Consider the following 19,449-nt stretch of genomic DNA (forward strand, 5'->3'; position numbering starts at 1 on the left):
AATTTATCCTCCTACTCTCATAGGAGACAAATATACATACGTGCTCCTGCGCCAGCAAGGACTCCTTACTCATCACCTTCATGGCATAGACATCACCAGTGACTTTCTCTCTCACTACTTTGACATCTGCAAAGTGACCACAGCCAACCACACTCTTTACTTCAAAGTCCTTCACACTGGGTTGCAGTTCCTTTAGTTCAGCGATGGCCTCTCCATCTACAAAAATAAAACACTTATTTTTACATTTGGCAACTGGCATTTTACAAAAAAGAGACAACATAGAAACTAGGGAATAAAATTTTTAAAAGCCACGGCAAACCAAGACCAAAAAAAAATCCCAACATTTAGTTCCAGATTCTCAAGAAATGTTAAATCTTTCCAGAATATGCTTCTTAAAAATAACAGCATGCATCAGAACTAGAAAAAGATTGTATCAATGCAGAGTTAAGTCTGAAATATGGTACATAAAGGATCAGGAAATGCTAAGACAGTTCCCATAGCAACCATAATTCTGTCCCATTCATAACATCAGAGGCTGAGAACCTCTTTGGTTTCTAATTTCTTTCCAGCCATCCTTTATCAATACAAAGTATATTCTCTAAACTGAGGGCTTTACCCAGCCAGTTCTAGTCCAGGGGCAGGGTTTGCTCCTCTGCCTGAGGGAGGCACCAGTCCATTGTCTAACAACCAACCACAGGCATTTATTGAGGATATTCAGCTCAAGTTTTCCACTGACTAGTTCCAGCCAGCAGGCACTGTGATAATCAGTCACTCACGGGAGATTGTTCTAAAAATTCTTCAAACTAGCAGAAAATTACTATCTGCTAATGATACCTACAAACCATTGGGTGGAACTATAGCAGGGGACAGAACATGGTACTTGAAATCAAATGTCTTTCTGCTATATCTTAATGGAAAAATTGATGGAAGTTTTTTTTTGCTCTGTAATATCTTTGCATATTATCAATAAAATATTTACTCCTCTAGGATCTGTCTTGCTGAAGCACAGAAATACTCTTTACAAGTTACACATGTAAAATTCAGGTAACACACAGAATCCAAAAGGTGAAAGAGCCAGGGACTACCAAGTTGCTCTCTCAAATCTCTTTCTCATAGTCATTATCCTGCTCTCAGCTTCTAACATCCCTCTGTGGTGCACACTCAGAGCTTTGCTGTAGCCAGTACTCACTTTCCAAGAATGTACCTCTTCAAATATAAATACAGTACAGACTAAGAAGGAGGCACATTTGAGTCACAGCACTTCAAAAGCCACTTGCATTTGATGTTCTCGGACCTGAACAAATTCTTACTAAGATTGCCAAGATCCCCTTTGCAGAGATGAGCCTGCCAACTAAAAATCAGATGTTCAAAGTCCTGGGTTACAATCAAAGCAACTCAAGCATTACTCTAACATCCAGATTCTTAAGAACTGTGACACCTGAAAATTAGTCTAAACAAACTTACATTTCTTGACAAAGTTGCCAACATGTTTAATTTTCATTAAAGCAGGGTTTCTGCATTCTTCAAAAAGAACAAATAATGAATCAAGGATGCCTTCCCGGGAGAGAGGAGACATCTGCTGTTGAGTCACAAAGAGTGGCTTCCCCTGGAAAAAAAAAAGCAGCAACAGCAGATGGAGTCTCAGACAACAATGAAAAGCCTCCAATCAATAACAGATGTATAGAGCAGATTATATATTATCCATTTTAAAATCACTACTACAGAAATTAGGCAAATGATACAGAGGTGTGAGGTAAATACATCAACTCACTATGTCTATCTGAAATAGCTGTTACAGGTATTTTTCTTTTAGACAAAGCAATCCTTTAAAGTTTCAAGCATCTAAACTAACCGTCTCAAGAAAGTTGTGATTCAAATTTTAACAATCTGTATCCTCCTGATGACTCTGATCTCACTGGCCTTTTCCTTGACACTGCATCATGCAGGTTTTTTTATGATACAAACAATTTAAGAAATCAGCATCAACAGTAGCTCTAGAAGGAAAAGCTGTTGGACCTCAGATGATGAAAAAGCAGCCCCTTAGGTGAATTCATCTTGGGACAAACCCACAGCTCCTTCACTCATGAAAAAACAGAAGATTACAGGGCACAGAAAGCAATTATTCCATCTTTATGTGGAAAAATCCATCAGGCTAAAACATCAACAGATGCACAAAACATAAGATCAGTTACTATCCACAGAATTCTGTGCAAACCAGATACACTTCAAACTTCACCCAGCTACCCCTTTCTTTTGACCCAAAGAATGACACAGGCATGGTTTCAGCATCCAAACAAACAAAGCTGTATTTTGAGATACTGGGAACAGACAAAACCGAGATCAGCTGTTCCCAGGCCAGATGTTCTTCACCTGAAAGAGCAGATTTAGCCGAGAAACTCGGCTGGTGATGGGCTCCACTGGTCCTGCCTCGGCCGGATTTCGAGCACCGCATTTGAACTTCAACATCTTTACAGCTTATCTCACATAAGCGATCACCTGAAAAAGGGAACAGGGACATTCAGGAAGCACTTGATTTGTTGACTCTAAAAAATATGGATGAGGGGGGATGTAATTTAAGTAACTCTTACATTTCCTCGGGGGCAAAATTTATAAGCTTAAACGTGCCTGGAGCGCCCCAGCAATTAAAGTTGGGAGAAGCACAGAAACAATTATGTAAAAAAACCACCGAGACCATGGAGTCTAACCCGGGAGCGAACCCCACCGTGCCAACTTCCCCGCGGCACTCAGCGCCTCAGCCAGTCAGTCTTCCCTTAAACATCTCCAGGGACGGCAACTGGGTGCGAGCGAAGCCCCCAAAACTCCGGAGCTCGCAGCGGGCGGACCCGAGTCTCCCTCAGAGCTGCCCTGTCCCAAGCCCCGTTCCCGAGGCTCCCTCAGCCTCCGCGGGTCCCGCAGAGCTGCCCTGTCCCAAGCCCCGTTCCCCCGTTCCCGCGGGTCCCTCAGAGCCGCCCCGTGTCAATCCCGTCCCCCGGATCCCCCCGGTCCCCGCGCGCGCCCCGCTTTTACCGCCGCCAGCGTTTGAACGGCGCGGCGGGCGTTGTCTTCGTGGCGTCACTTCCGGTGCACCGGCGTGGGCCAATCACAGGCCGGCGGGGACGGAGGCCCTGCCCGGGAGTGGCGGCGGCCCCGTGAGGGCTCCGGGCTCTGAGGGGACCCTGAGGGTCCCTGAGGGGACCGCGGTGTTGCGGGGCTTCCCCAGCTCAGGCGGGCCTTCGGACACTGCTGGTGCTGCTCTGCCCTCACCGGTTTGCTCGCGCTTGTCGTGTATTTTAAGTCTGTTTGTTTTCCTTTGCCAAATCATAAAAGAGAAAAATTACTCATTCCCACTGGTTCCGGGTGGAGCTGGCTCACCGCTACCTTAGACGTCATGGTTGGCAGCAGCTGCTGCCAGGTAGGGCAGCCAGAGGGGAAATGGAAAGGTTTTCAGAAGCTTTAAATTTCCTTCTGTAAAATGCTTGCCTGACCTTTACGACCCTTTTTGTATGGCCGGTTTATTCAGATACAGAGTGATTAACTTTGAAGTGAAGCACTGGTGAAAGGCTTCCAGCTCGGCACCTCGTCTGTCAGTGACGCATCCATCAGTGCAGGATGACCTTGTGAGGATGGATCCGATGGATCCGTGCGGATCCGTGCACTGGATCGGTCACATCGGCAGGGAGCACTGATGTGACCTGCAGACATCACAGGGTGCAGAACACAGCCCCTTGTTACACAGTGTCTACACAAGATTTAATCTGGTAACAGAAACTTCGGTGGCGTGGTCCTTAAAAATAATCATATCACTCTGAGCGACATAAGATAGTTTACTCTCTAATACTCATTTAAATGATGCTAATACTGGTTTGGCATCTAGCTGATCAAGTAATGCACTGATGGATTTATTACATTTGACTTTATATAAATCACTTGACAGATTTCTGCTTCCTTTCACTTCCCCCAATCCACCCCTGGAACATTGACATATTTGTGGTGTATTTCTTGTCTCAGACTTACGTAGCTGTGTTCATTCCAAGTTACAAAGCCTGAAAGAGTTTTTAAAATCTAATTTATTGTCCAGTACCTGCACTGCCAGTTTGGTTTTGGACTCCACTCAGGACAGTGTCATTGGCTGTGTCTCATCCACATCCGCACTGCCCAGGAGAGATCAGCTCTTCAACAGAAAAGCAGTAAAGAGCTTCCTGTGCATGAACTGGGCAATTGCCATGCTGTAGTGCATTTTAGTAAAATACCACATCCTGCCCTGATATTGGAGCCCTACCATGTCTAAAGGTGCTCTACCCTAGATTTTGAACAAGTCTCACTGTCTGCCAAGTAAGAGAATATCCAAAGTAAGAGAACTTCAAGCTCCTCTGTTTTTCCCTTTCTCCAGCCTGTCTCCTCAGCAAATATTATTAACCCCCTCTGTCTTAACTGCCAGAATTACTGTTAAATATCCACACTGTTTCTAATTCCTCTGGGGATATCACCATATCTGCACATCAGTTTGGATTTAGAAAACGAGGGAAGCAGAAGGCCCAGGGTCTCCTGAACAGCTCAGTCCTGTGTTGTGTTCAAATCACACAATTCAGGCTGATTCTCCTTCCCTCCTCTCTGCAGGTGTGGAACAGCACACACTGGGAGAGGAGATGGGTCATTAAGGGTTTCATCTCAGGGACATTAATGCTCCCCTTTCCCTTCAGAACATGAGCACTGGCTCTGTGTGTCCCACACAATATCCCAAATTTAACCAGCCCGGTGAGCTGCTTGGCTGGACCACGGGCCTCTCTCAGCTGCCCAACAGGTTCAGCAATAGCATCACTTTACTGATTTACAGGTTTATAATTTCATTTTTTCCAAATAAAGATTTTTTTTTTTTGAGTGTTTGCAAGCAAAGAAGCTGCCTCTTAAAAGCTTTTGGGACAACTACAGTTTTCCTCATCATTTAGGTGAAGACTCAGGTTAGATTAGTTTCCTTTAAGAAGGCCTTTAAATACATATTTTGCTAGAAGCAGCCCTGTGATACAAGATCATGTACTGGTTTTCTCTTCTTTGTTGCTCTGTAATAGACCTATGTAAACAGGAATGACTACCAGCAAAATGAAATAGTAGCATAAAAATGCAGTTGCACCAGAACTGTTATCAAATAGTAAGAAAACAACTGAAGTGGCAGATGAGGGGAGGAGAGGAGAGAGAGAAAAACTCTGCAGTTTCAGTGCTAACACCTCAGTACCCATTTCTAATGGCTCAGGGGAAGAAAAAAATACATACCTGTTCAAAAGAACACATAGTTTCTTTTTCTTTAAATTGATGATATGAAGTCTGCAGAGTGAAAGTGAGGATTCCTTCCTGCCTTTGATATTTTTATCAAGAGAAATCATAGTGCACCATCCTTTGTAACAACCAAATTATGTATGACTCCTTGAACTTGACAGCTGCTCCTGGGTACAACCTCCCTTAACTGGAAGGAGCAGCAGCAGACCTGCAACCATACAAAGCAAGGGCTTATCCCTACTATTAAATTAATAGGTTGTTCAAAAGTGAAACAGAATAAATAGCTCTGTGATTTTCCCCAAGCAGGTCCCAATATGGTGCTCAACATGTTTTGACATCTCACCATGCCTTGAATTGGTTACCATCTGTTTGACATTAGTTTATTATAAGAGTAGGGTTTCCCTTGGCCCAGCTCCTCCTCCCCCATGCTGCTGCATTGTGCTCCAAGGTGACTGTTCCCAGGATTGCTTGTCACAGTGACACCCTTCGGGCTTGCCTCACATCTAAAATACCCTGTTAATGCAGAAATGAACAACCAGGCAGGCAGGTACACCAGGTTTTTGCCAAGAGCCTGGTGCTCAGATCCTCATCCTTACTAACCTCACCATATTTTAATGGGCAGAGAGCTGCCAAGTCCCCCCAACACCATCTGGCTGTGAACTTCTGTATTTACAGCAGCATTACTCGGAAATATCTTCATCTGTGGAGAACAGACCTTATGCCCAAGGTGCTAATGAATTTATGTAAGCTTAGAAAGCAATAAACAGGGCTTGTGTATCACAAAGCTAAGAACTAATATGACCAAAAAACTGATTTTTTGTCCAACCTTGCAAATCTTTCCAGCTCTGTTCTTTCCAAATTGTAAAGCTACTCGTGCAGGTGGGCCTGCAGCCAAGGTTTCCAGGGGATGTGACCCCCAGAAGTAAATCATGCTCTTATGGTAAAGGAAGACCTTTACCATAATCTATATGTCAATCTATAATTCTATATGAAAACAAAAAATGACTTCTCCTTTATCAGCTCCATCCCTTCCTCTAACTCACCAATATTTAAAAGAACTTGTAACAAACCAAGCTCTTTCTTCAGGCCTAGCCCTGACCACACCTGGGTTACCACTTCCTGTTTCAGCACAAAAGGTTTAACTTGGCTAATTCCAATACTGGCATAAACCCTTGCTAAGTGTAGCTCTCACCACTGCTTAATGAGACCTAAATTATCCTTAGATTCCTGACACATTTTGTTCCACTTTGTTTTCCCAAACTATCACAAAGTATCCAACCTGACACAATAGTCCTGCATGCTACAAGGGATGGGAATATTTGCACAACACAGATTTGGGAAGAAGAGTTATGGAAGAGGGAAGTGTGGGAAATATAGTTATTTAATTCATGTTTTATAAATAATTATAGATTGGGAACTGTGATATATATTGTATGAATTTCTGTAAAGCACCTCCCTGATCTTCCGGGTTCCAAAAATGGAAGGTGAGAACGACTTGCCCCTGCCTACGTGCAGCTCAACTCATTGGGACTCGCAACAGGTCAAACGCTACGTGCCAGCAAAGACGTGCCAGCGAGGACTTACACCAGTCATCACACACCTCTACGACAGTTACTCAAAGCAAGGACTAACTCTGGACATTAGCATTTGAATGTGCCCGGGGACCCTTTCGGGAATTAATGTAAATAAAGTTAATGGTCGATAATTAGAGAAACAATGGGAGGAAAGTTGCCGAGGGGGAAACTAAGTGTATTTAAGTTAGGTCTTTAGGTGGGCAAGTTTGTGAACCCAGCTAGAGACAAGGCTGCCAGGTCCTGTGTCTCTGGGGTCACCCTTGGCTCTACTTTTCCCGGGAGAACTTCAGTCAAGTAAGTTTGCTGTTCGTGGGGTTCGTATTGTTTTGTTTTTATTGTTTGAAATTGTTATAATTTGATTCTAAATTTTGTGATTTGGATGTTAATAAACCAAACTATTGAATTTGGCAATAAATTTGTCCTGGCGTTTATAACAATTTTGGCGCCCAACGTGGGGCCAGTTTTGAATATTCTACAGATCCCTGCTTCTGACCAGGGGGCGCCCCGCCGTAAAAAGCGGCCTGGCAGAGCGGGTAAGTCCAGAAGAACGAACTGGCTTTACGAACCCAGAACCCACAACAGCAAAGGGATTAGGCATTAGGACAAGCTAGCTTGGGGGGGCTCGGGAACTCAGCAGGGGTTTTCCCCTGGAACCGCGGTATTGTTTCACTCGTAAAAATCTAAGTGCACGAAGAATCCACGCAAGAAAAAGACCGTAAGTATAGCGTGGTTGAGTGGGGGTGACCAAGTGCTTGAGAACGTGTATGTGTGTGTGAGTGTGTGTGTGAATGAGACGTGATTTATCACGAAGCGAGAGCGGACCTTAAGGTCGCGTTTCCGCTGCTCCCGCGAGAGACACGGCCGACCGACGGGGAAGCGATTGGAACGTGTGATATTTCGCTTCGTGTGTGAGTGCTACCCGACGGGGTGGGGGAGGTCACCAGGGGTCCTGAAGGAAAGAGGACGTCCCTTTTTGAGTTCGGGGACGAGTAAGCCTTCTTGACCGCGACCAGGGGGGTCGCTTAATTTTTTCGGTGGCAGTTACAGAGCCCCGCCGTTAACCGAACATCCACAGAACGGTCATCCGCTAGATCATTAAGTTAACGGCATCGAGTTCAGAAACTCGAGATTTAATTTTTGGTATCCCATAACTTCTGTGCCACGGGGAGTATGGGATCAGATCTCAGCAGAGATCGGGAGGATTCTTTAAGGGAAACCTCAGCGAGGGCTGATCTTGAAATTCCTCAGAAAAGTCCATTAGGAAAGTTGTTGCAAAGTTGGCAAGAATGCCCAATTAGGAGAGGAGCATCTAAAGATCAGATGATTTATTTGTGTATGAATGTTTGGGGAGGAAAGGAGATAGGACCTAATATTATATGGCCTGTGTTTGGTACTTTTGACGAATGGGCGTGGGAAGCTCTGTGGGAACATGTAGCGAAGAAGAAAAGGAGAGAATTTGAGGAATTGGCATATGTTCTGTTATAGTATGAGGTACGAGTAAAGCTGTGTTCTGAAGAAAGGGAAACACGGAATGAACTGGACTACGGGATAAACTTCTCTCACGGCTCGGTGGCCCCCGTCCTGCCAGCCCCTACCCCTACCACTTCCTCCTCCCCGGCCTTCTCAGGAGCAGAGTTAACACTGCCATCCGAGACCCATGCAGAGCCCCGAGCTCAGCGGCCACTCCAGAAACCTCCCTCCCGTTCAAGGAGATTCCCGAGAGGGAATCCTGCCCCCGTTTCTAGTCCTGACCCCGCACCTCGGCCACCGACGCTAAAATATGGAGAAAAAGAGAAGAAGGGTAAGGAAAACGAAGGGTAGAAGAATAAACCAGACAGGTATATACCAGTTAGAGCCCTGGCTAAAACCAGGACCCCCGAAGGAGATCTTGAAGAGCCCGGGAGAGATTCGGGGTAGGACAGTTAGTGTGAGAGCAAGAATGGCCCGGGAGGAAAAATAGGGGAAAAGAAGCATTCCCGTAAGAAATTTGACAGTAGAGCAAAACAGAAATTACCAAAGGTAAATTAGAATGCATTAGAGAATAACTAGTAGTATTGAGAAGCGTGCAAATTAGAAATGCGAAAATTCACGCAAGTCTGCAAAAGGAGAAAAAGATAGAAAAGAGATTAAAAAGAATCTTGCCTACTCTTTTCCTTGGTGGTGGTAGATCTTTTACTTCAAGCTGAATACATTTTAGAGACTCCCTAGAGTTGTGTATTTTGCTTTAAGAGTTTTTTTTCTCCTAGACGAGATCGGCGGAGTTGTTTTTTTTCTTTTTCTTTTCACTAACGTGGGAATGGAACGAAACCCGCCCCTTCCCGCAAGCGGCAGGGCGAGTCAGTCCATGGTTGCCGGGAGACGAAGGAAAGCGGCAGTTTTAAAGTGATTAGACAAGGCTGCCCGGGGCAGAAAACCGCCCTGTAAGGCGAAATAAGAAGCAAAAATAGATAAAAGTATTGAGAGAAGAGACCAAGAATGGGAGCTATACTTATGCGTAGGAAATACCTAGGTGTTTGTTCTTGAAAAGCTGAAAATATATCTTCCTTTTAGTTGTCTGTCTACTGTATGTGAGGATTTTGTGCAAATCAAAAGGTTGATAGTATAGTAGATGTAGCTCGTCTATGTTTGAAACAATTGCTACATTTTGAATTCAGATTGTCAGCTTGAGCAAGAATATGGCATTTGTGTTAGCAGACAGTGTACTGCAAAGGTTTTGTGTGTTTCAGTTTTTCTTTCAAAAGGTTGAAGCATGTGGCCGGTGAAGTCCAAATTAAAACGGCTGTTGAGAGGCAGGAAACTAAATCTTTCTGTCGAGATAGTGTTAGAATGGTAATTAGAGTCAAGATTCTAGTATTAAGTTAGGAAAGTGGTATAATTCTCTGTGTTAGTAGTTACAGGATTTTTCTTTATTCTTTGCAGTTCCTATTCTGTATGTATTTTATCTAGTTGAGAACCGGGATTCTTAATTTTAGATAGTTTGTGTTGTCCCTTTGATATTATGTCTTCTTACTTGCTCCTCAATTTGGAGGATGTGAACCTTGAGGTTGCCCTGGTGCCTGTGTTTTTCTGGTGGAGAGTAAGTGATGTATGAGAGGCAGCATTTTGTCACCGGTGTTAAGTTTGGTCAGTGTTTGCTTGTGTATTTAAGTTTAATAATACGCAAGAATGTATAGCAAATACAAGAGCTTTACTTTGGGAATTAGACACAAGTTATCTCGAGTTTGTTTGTTAAAAAAGGCTAAGTTTGTGAAGTTTTTTTAGACTGAAGTAAAAAGCAGTAGTGTTAATGTTCTGATAATTGTACTAGATAAAGCTGTCTGATTACCGGGGCCTGATGTTTACAGTGACTCCTAGCTTTAGAAAACTTCTGGGTTTTAAGTTCCGAATTTAAGTAATGTATAGTTTATTACAGAGTAAGTTCTGCTCTTTGTAATAGTTTCTTCTATTTAGTGTGCTTTGTTTTTTTCTGTCTTGTTAAAATACTCCCCCAGGATTATGGGTGAAGTCTTAAGTTTTTCTCTTAATTTGTACAAATTTTGCTTAAAGTTATCCTTTATTAAGTTGTACTACTCACTAACTGTTTGAATTGGCTCTCTAATGAAGAGAAGAAGTCACTTCAGCTACTGCTGCAGGATTGTATCTTGCCACGCTGAAATAGGGGTCTGCAGCTGATCCTGTCTGTGAGAAATGGTTTGTAGACAGATCTGCACGAGTAGTTGATGAGAACTGCCCCGGTATATTAACCGGGAGTTCCAGCTTTTCGTAGATGTTAGCAATCACACGGCGTATAGAGTTCTTACACAGGAGTAGGCGGGAGCCAGGAAACCAGTGGAGTATGTTTTAAATAGCTTACTGAATCCCAGCTATTGAAATATGAAGCAATTCTAGTAAATTCCCCGGAGTTAGAACTCCGTACTGCTGCTGCTTGAAACCCCGCCCAGTTTCGGTCCTGGGGAGGATCTGAAGAGTGTAGTCACAATTGCTACGAGGCAGTAGAATTACAAACCAAAATAAGAAGTGTTGCCATCAAGCTAACAGCAGAGCTGAAAGGTCCGATAGTGCTTCTGGAATTGTGTTAATTTTGCTGATCATTAGGAGTAGCTGAAGCAAGGGTGAGAAGCAGTTGTGAAGGCAGATGCTTCTTAGAGGCTGAGTGAGAATGGCCATGGCAGGGTGCACATCGAAAATAGGGACAAGGTGGTCTCATTGTCTCACTCAAGTTGCGTCCTTCTTTTGGCTGTGTGTATCTGAGAATGTGCTAAGTAGGGGTCTAGAATATAAATTTGTAGTTCAGTTAATTAGCAGCAGTGCAGACTCATTACACTGAAGCTGTAGAAACTGAGTGAGGATGTGTGTAACCTTAACAGCTGATTGTCCTAGAAACTGCTGTTGTCACCGAGCATTGTAAGATACTGGATTTTATGAATGTTTGTTTGTATGCCAAATCACTCTGAATGTGCTGAGTTTGATTCTTGAAATAAGCCCAAATTGTTTGTGCTCATCTATGATTTTTTAAACTGAATTTTTCTTTAAAAAGCTAAAACCTGTGTTAATACTATGAGATTTAGAGTAGTCTTAGTGTTTATTGTTTGCTCGCTATATATCCAGTGGACACTGTCAAAAGTATTGGTAAGATGTAAAAAAAATTGTTTGTATGTTTAATAAAAAGTAAAATTTTCTTTCTGATTTTTCCTGTAACAGTACAAAAAAGGAGAAAAATTCTAGATGGTATGGTACATTGGGTAGATAGTGAGGTGAGAATCATAGTGATCCAGGGACAAAATTGTTTTTATAGTAAAGGTGTGAATGTACTATTAGATAACTTGTTCTAATATTCAGATTTTCTGAATAGTAGACATGACAGAGATTCTCTTTATACAATATTCTTGTAGTATTAGGCTAGTTTAGAATTTTGTATTAAGTAAATTCAATCTGAGGAAGTTGCAAGATTTCGATGTATATTCATGAGATACAACCAAGAGGTAAAGTACTGATCAGAGCTTGGAAAGCGGTGTCATTAACCCCTCATTAGGAGGGACCCTTTCTTGTCCTTTTAACTACAGATACAACCATCCGAACAGCTGAAAGAAGCTGAACACACGCCTCCAGGGTTAAGAAACTAACAGCCCCGAGAGAAAACCCCGAATAGAAGGTCATCTCTTCCCCCGGAAATCTGAGGGTCCGGCTGCACCGAAGATGCCAACACCCTAGAAACATTAAGCTGCAGCCTAGAGGAACCTCAAAGGAAACTTAATAACCACCCGACAAGGAAGACTGAGAGAGGGAAGAGTAACCAGAAAGAAGGTGTTAGAACATCAGGAAAGGTGAATCCAGAGCTCCAGAAATTTAAAGAGAAAGAACTCCAACCCCAGGATATCAGAAACAAATGGCAGAAGAAATATCCATGCGCTGCTCTGAACCTGGATGCCCCCCTGCAATCCATATATCCATTTCAAATACAATTATTGTCTTAAAATTTGGGTAGTGCACTGCAAGTGAGGGTGAGGAGGCCGCTGGGGTTATGCCCCAGGTGTTCTGAGGAAAAACAGACTCTAACTATGCGATTCTTAAACTGTGCCACACGTTTGGGATTGATAGAACCAAAATATCCCAAGTGGTATTCAATATACGAAAAGGGGTTAAAGAAAAAATTAGATCTAAAGGCCCAAGTGTTAGCCACGGAGTGCCGTCGAACTAATGTAGTGCCGTGGGTAGCAGAGCAAGTAAAGTAATCTCGGTAGGGAATTTTTAAAAAAAAAAAGAAGTGTGCCGTCCGAACCACCCCGAGGGTCCGAGCAGAGAGCCCCTGCTGTCGCGAAGAAACTTCCCCGTTGTTCAGTTGCAACCCGACAGACGCTGGGCCAGACAGAGAGAAGCCTCTGCAGATCACTCTAGGGAGTGTGACATAAGGCTCCTCCAAAAAGTTACCCCTGTTAAGACACAAGTAACTAGCTAGCACTCAAAGGCAGTCAGAGACATGGGAATTAGAAAGATAGAAGAAAAGCAGAAAAGGCAAACATGGTTCAGGAATCGCTGGTCAGGTATTTCTCCAAAGAACGGGAAACTCGAGAGAAGAAAACAATTAAGTTAAATACAAAACATGAATTAAAATTATTGACAAAAGAAAAGAAATGGGAGAGTTGTGGGAAATATGGTTATTTAATTCATGTTTTATAAATAATTATAGATTGGGAACTGTGATATATATTGTATGAATTTCTGTAAAGCACCTCCCTGATCTTCCGGGTTCCAAAAATGGAAAGTGAGAACGACTTGCCCCTGCCTACGTGCAGCTCAACTCATTGGGACTCGCAACAGGTCAAACGCTACGTGCCAGCAAAGACGTGCCAGCGAGGACTTACACCAGTCATCACACACCTCTACGACAGTTACTCAAAGCAAGGACTAACTCTGGACATTAGCATTTAAATGTGCCCGGGGACCCTTTCGGGAATTAATGTAAATAAAGTTAATGGTCGATAATTAGAGAAACAATGGGAGGAAAGTTGCCGAGGGAGAAACTAAGTGTATTTAAGTTAGGTCTTTAGGTGGGCAAGTTTGTGAACCCAGCTAGAGACAAGGCTGCCAGGTCCTGTGTCTCTGGGGTCACCCTTAGCTCTACTTTTCCCGGGAGAACTTCAGTCAAGTAAGTTTGCTGTTCGTGGAGTTCGTATTGTTTTGTTTTTATTGTTTGAAATTGTTATAATTTGATTCTAAATTTTGTGATTTAGATGTTAATAAACCAAACTATTGAATTTGGCAATAAATTTGTCCTGGCGTTTATAACAGGAAGTAAAATCTTTATCAAAGATAAGAAGGCAAAGAGAAATAATCACCAGGAAAACAATTACATTGTCTTTCCTTCTGCAGGATTTTTAATTTCCTCCTGAGAATTTTTGGAAAAAGACCACTCTGCTGTCATCCTCCTGGGATAAGCAAAAAGGAAATGAAACTTTAAAAGACCTGAAAGGCTGTTTGGTGTTTCTTCCATAGACTTTCACTAGAAGGTAGGCACAGAGATAGTATTCTTCAAGGGTATTTTGACTAAAATATTAAAATATAATTTTAAAAATTGTATTAGCCATAGGCTAATAATTGTATTATACAAGTGCTAATATTCACTGGGTTTTTTAATGTATTGCTTTTAATTTTTTTATATTTACAGCAGTAAAATCCATTGAAACAGTTTTTAAAACAGAGGGCCTTCCTATTAGATACATAGTTGTCATCTGTCATTTGATTTATTCATAGAAATGCAAACAGACATATGTGATGATGCTTTTCAGACCAAATCCCAGTTGTGAGGGTTCCTCATTCCAGCACACACGGCTCAGTTCTGACCACGCTCCCCTAACACACAGCCATATGTTGAATTTCCCTGTAAGCCAAAATATAATAGTGATAAATTTCTGGTGTGACCAAAATGAAATAGTAACAGAATTGGGTCAGTAAGAATCTGTCTTTATGTGGAAACTGAGCATTTAACCACATGAAAGTGAAGTGCCTTTTTTAATCTTAATTGTCTTCTACTTTTTTTTATATATTTAGCCTAAAACAAATCCCTCGTTACTTTCCAGAGAAATAATTTATTAACTTGTAGATGCAGTGAAAACCAAATGATATTTTATATATCTCAGCTTCAGGCTTCCTTTGTGCTATCACAGGAATACCCCTGGTTCCACAAAAATTATGTTATAGAAAGCAATTTATTAAACCTCATGATCTGTCAAGACACATGAATATTGATGTGTGCACATTAACATCTCCTGGAGCTGCTGAAAACTACATTTGTCATGACTTAATGGGAATTACATGTTGCACAGCAACAGGTGACAGGAGCTTAATTAAAGCAAAACTGGTAAAGTATCTGAGCCATTATAAAAATGTTTTAAATGTCCTAAAGAACCTCTTGCATGTTTTCATTGATGGGGAAGGGAAGGCAACTCTGGTTTACAAGATAAAACCTAGAACAGGACAGGTGCTGCTTGTCAGATGGCAACTACATCTAACATAATACTCAGATTACTCTGGAATTTAGATAGAATAATCATGTAAAATTGGAATTTAGATAGAATAATCATGTAAAAATGGCCATATCCAATTATATTTTACTTAGATTCCAAAAGAAAAAAAGATCACTGATACTGTTATGGTGAAGATACAGAATTCTTTGGAGACCACAATTAAAACTTACTATTAAAATTTAATCATATTTTGGTCCTAGGGTGAATGAATTCTAGATGTTCACAGCAGGACTCTTTTCTTTGCCTTAAATCAACAAATCCACAGAAAAGACATTCTTTCCTCAACTACAGCAATGATTTGCTTGTGTGTGGGATTGGGCATCAGTGCCCAGGTATTTTGTTAGAAAAACAAATCCCATCAGACTGAAGTATCAAAATTAAGTATGAAAATAGATTAAACAAACTCTGTCTGTTAAAATGATGCCAGCTTTTTAAAAGAAAATAAACAGAGTCTTTGCTAACTCTAATGATTTAAGATACAGAGATAGACTTGGATTCTTTGTGTAATTGAACTTGAAAGAAATTCTTTTTCCTTTGAAGATTTATTCCAAAAATTCCAATAACCAAGGATCTGTGCTCTGCAGCCCTATAGCATGGTGGGCACTGTGAACAGGGTGAAAAAGAACAATAGTAGCACTTTGTGCAGAATATAAATAAAAGCAGCACATGAGGCAATGACAGTTTAATGTCAAAGGACTCTTCCAGGTAAGACTAAAAGAAATTTAGATTTGATAGCCTGCCTGTTTTTTAATCTGGAATCACGATTTTGGTACCTTATGGATTTTAGCTGTTCTTGCTCTGAGTGGGTGTGTTCATTCCTGTCCCAAAGAACTCGGCGATGACAGCCTACATGTTACTTTATTTAATTCTTCTAAAATTAGTTCTATAATGTTTGCTTGGAGGCCAAGAGATATTTTACAGTGACTTCTGTGGGATTCTCATTTTTAAACAGCTTTTCCATGTTAAGAATTGTGATGAATAAGTGATTAAGAAATAACACTGACAGTGAAGTAATTTAAGATTCGTAAAGGAAGTGAATGACACTTTCTGGCTGCTTTGGAGGTCACTGCATGGTCAAATTGCTTTTTTTGGAGTGCTCTTCACCATTTCTCATGGTGATTGGCCTGGCTTACATTGTTTTCTCACACTTTTAAATTTCCTTTACTACCTGGAAAGAAAAGGCTCCAAACCCAGGGTATTCTTCCACAAAAAAAAAAAAAAATTTGGGAAGGTGGTAAGTTGTTGCAATGGTGCAATGCTCATGGTCTGCCAAGGAATTGCATTTTGCCATTTTTAGCCAAAGGCTGGATACAAAAATACAAATCTTGAAAGAGGAATAGAAACTCCATGTGAAAGAGTTTCTATGGAATAAACATTTCTGGAATAAAAAATGGCTCTAGGCTACTTTTTTATTCCCCTGTGTTTTTAAAGTACTGCAGGTTGACTTTTGTTTTGAAAATAACTTTTTAATCAAAGTTGGGTTTATGCTACTGTTTCAAATTCCTCTATAATTGAATTAATTACCTAAGGTAGAATATTTTCTTTTTTCTGCCCCTCTCACCACTTAGCTCTCCAGTTTTCCTCAGAGCAATGGATCTTGTGCATTGCTTCTCTGAATTTTGAAATGGATCAGATGCAGCATTAATGAATTGTGCCAGTGGGTGAGAACAATTAATAGCAATTAGTCCCTTGAAAACGAGGAGAGAGGGGCAGACTTGGCACCCCTCACATCTTAAAACTTTTAAGCATGAAGCAGAAAGTAGACAGCTTTTTATATCAAAAAACTGTCAAAAAAAGCCTAATAGCCAACCTCAAAATCACAAAAAATAACAATAACTAAAAAAAAAAAATCTGTCTTAAGTAATCATTATTTGTTAATAACCAGCTACCACTTAAAATCCTGCAGAAGACAGCATTTAAATCAGTGGAGGAGTCTGGCTTCTGCATCAACCTATTCCTCCATTAACAGATTGCTACAAAATAAAGATTATTTAGAATACAAAATGCTGGAATAACAGAGATTTGCACAGAGGCTGCATAGTTTGTTGTACCTGTCTCCTCTCTATATTCTCCTGCCTTTCATTCTGATGCCTTTCAGCATCCCAGCCTCAAAAGATGATATAACATCTAGTTCCTGTGAATGAGAACTGCTACTTCTCTCTTGAAAAGGGTTCTTTAAATCCTACTTGTTTTCTGGAATTCAGCTCCAAACTGAGCCAGAGGCACAGCCAAGCAATGCTGGCAGTGGTGTTCAACAGCTGTGTAGAGCCTGTGAAAATCTTCCCCTCTTACATGTAGCCTCTTGGGGCAAAAAATGCTATTCCACATTCAGAAATATCCAATAAACAGGCTGATCCAAGGTATTTATAAACAATGAAGGTGCAGGAACAAGGCTGTCTCCCCCTACCAGCTGTGGTGTGAGGGGACACACAGCTCCCATTGCATCATTCAGCAGTACCAACACATCAGAAAATGGCAGATCCTAAATAGCATCTTCCTTTTCATGCCCACCAAGCCATTTGTAAAGGGCATTTCTGCCAAGCTGCATATAAATCGTAGGTTGTTAGTGGATTGCTGCTCCCTGGCTTCATCTGCACAGAGCCCCGTGCCAGGAGCACGGCTCTGCAGGACCTCAGTCGTAAAGAAGAGAATGATCAATAAGCCTGGGCAGCTTGTGACGCTCAGTGACAGCTTTTCCCTGCCTCTGTGGCTGTATTTTAATTTAGACAAAAATAGTTAACAGCGCAGTTGCAAGGGAAAAGAAGTCATCTGCTTCTTATCTAATGTGTAATTCAAAAATTCCTATAATTGATCTTCATTGACAGTTTTTGCAAGCTCACTCACCCACACTGCACATATTGTGCTTCCTGACATAATTCCCGACATAGATGATGATATTTCAACAGAGGAAGCTTGTTAAATCAGGTCAAACAAAATAAAGAATTAGAATGTGCTGCAAGTCCTTGCAGCTGTCTTTTCACCCTTCCCCCTTATCCTCACCACAAAAATACAAAACAAAACAAACAAAACCCACAAAACAACAACAACAAAATGCACACAAACCAATACAAAACCAATTTCCAAATACTGGTATTTTTGTAATGGGGTAAAAATACAAAATTTGGCTTTGTTAAATGTTGATAGGTTTCTGAATTAAAATACATTATTTTCTCCCAAGACGTTGGACTATTACTGTTGATCAGACATAACTGCCAGTCTTTTATTGCTTCCACATGGTTTAATTTTCCCTGGAAGTGTCATATATATTCTAATGATCTGCTGAATTAAAAGAATTCTAAATTGGCTCCCAATTGATGAGATGGTGTTTCTGAGATAGAACAATAAAGGACATTTTCTCTCACAGACAAACACAAAAATTCAGGAGGTGATAATGGGTCCTCAGGTGTCTGAAAGAGCAATACATAATTTCAGAGCAACACAAACAGGAGATGCATTTTCCATTTACAATGACTGTAAATAAAGAGGAACATAATGTTTCTGTTTCATAAACACAATCACTAGCCTAGGTAGCATTCTCCAACTACTCAAACTACTCTTATTCTTCAAAGAACTGAGATAAAGGAAGGGTCCAACAGACTAACAAGTAATAATACAATTAATGGTGGCAGAAAACCAGACAAGTTCAATAGAAGCATGTTAGAATAATAGATACAAAAGGCTGGCACAGGGGAACACCATTTTAATTTCTATAAATACAACTCCAGCTTTTAAAACAAAGCATTTGAAGTGCACAGTGGGGCACTTGTCCATAGAGATATGTTCCTTTATTCCAGATTCTTTCTCCAACTCTAGGTGCTAATTCTATAGCAGTTGAGAGACGATTCCCATAAATCCCCTCCCTGACCCACAGGCCTTTCCCCCATTGGCTGTGGGTGGCTCTTAGGCTGTGCTGCTGAATGATTTTCCAATTTCAGGTAGCTATAGCACTGCAGGTTATTTATGCTCCACCTTATTAAGCTGATAAGTCATCAGGAGAGAAGGAGAAGCAACCAAGGGTGACGCATGTGCAGACACGCTAAAAATCACAGTAAGCTCTTACCTTTCATGCCCACAAGTTCCCAGGAGGCTTCTGCATGGGGCAGGGATGTTGGTGTGCTTCAAAAAGTGAGACAGTATTTCCTGAGCTCTGCAGACATATCATGTTATGTGCAAGCATCTCCTTTTTTCCCACTGAGTAAGTTCTGAAACACTCAACAAACAAAAACACTTGAAGGGCAAACCCATAAATATTTCAGCTAGTTGTATATAGGTTACTCCTTTGGAGTTAAATAACTGGAGTAAAACTGACACAGTGTGTATTTTATACTGAATAGCACAAAAGCGACCCAGGGAGTAGCAAGGATTATGAGCCTGTGGAATGGGAAGCCATGCGGGCTCTTCTGCAAGGATATTCAATAATGGAATGTTTGCAAGGTAGTTGCTGCCTTCATTTTTGGCCTTCACTGAAATTTCTTCATTTAAGTGTAAATTGGGGGAAGAAAAACTCATCTGTCTATATGATGTCTATATATGGAAACAGTGAGAGAAAATTAAAATTAATTAAATTCTTCACATAAGGC

General features: G+C 41.3%; 1 protein-coding gene across 4 annotated transcripts in view; it reads right to left on the reverse strand.

The window, feature by feature from the left end:
- Positions 1-2,515, reverse strand: part of CIT (citron rho-interacting serine/threonine kinase) — a 67,629-nt gene extending 65,114 nt beyond the window's left edge. For all 4 annotated transcript variants that reach the window (XM_063416013.1, XM_063416012.1, XM_063416011.1 and 1 more), the window contains exons 1-3: positions 2,371-2,515; positions 1,465-1,606; positions 41-216 (exon numbers count right to left, since the gene is read on the reverse strand). In XM_063416013.1, the coding sequence (XP_063272083.1) occupies positions 41-216; positions 1,465-1,606; positions 2,371-2,466 (414 nt within the window). In that variant the 5' untranslated portion in view covers positions 2,467-2,515. The remainder of the gene's footprint in view (positions 1-40; positions 217-1,464; positions 1,607-2,370) is intronic.
- Positions 2,516-19,449: the final 16,934 nt, after the last annotated feature.

This window comes from Prinia subflava, chromosome 19, assembly GCF_021018805.1.
Source record: "Prinia subflava isolate CZ2003 ecotype Zambia chromosome 19, Cam_Psub_1.2, whole genome shotgun sequence".
Taxonomy (NCBI): Eukaryota; Metazoa; Chordata; class Aves; order Passeriformes; family Cisticolidae; genus Prinia; species Prinia subflava.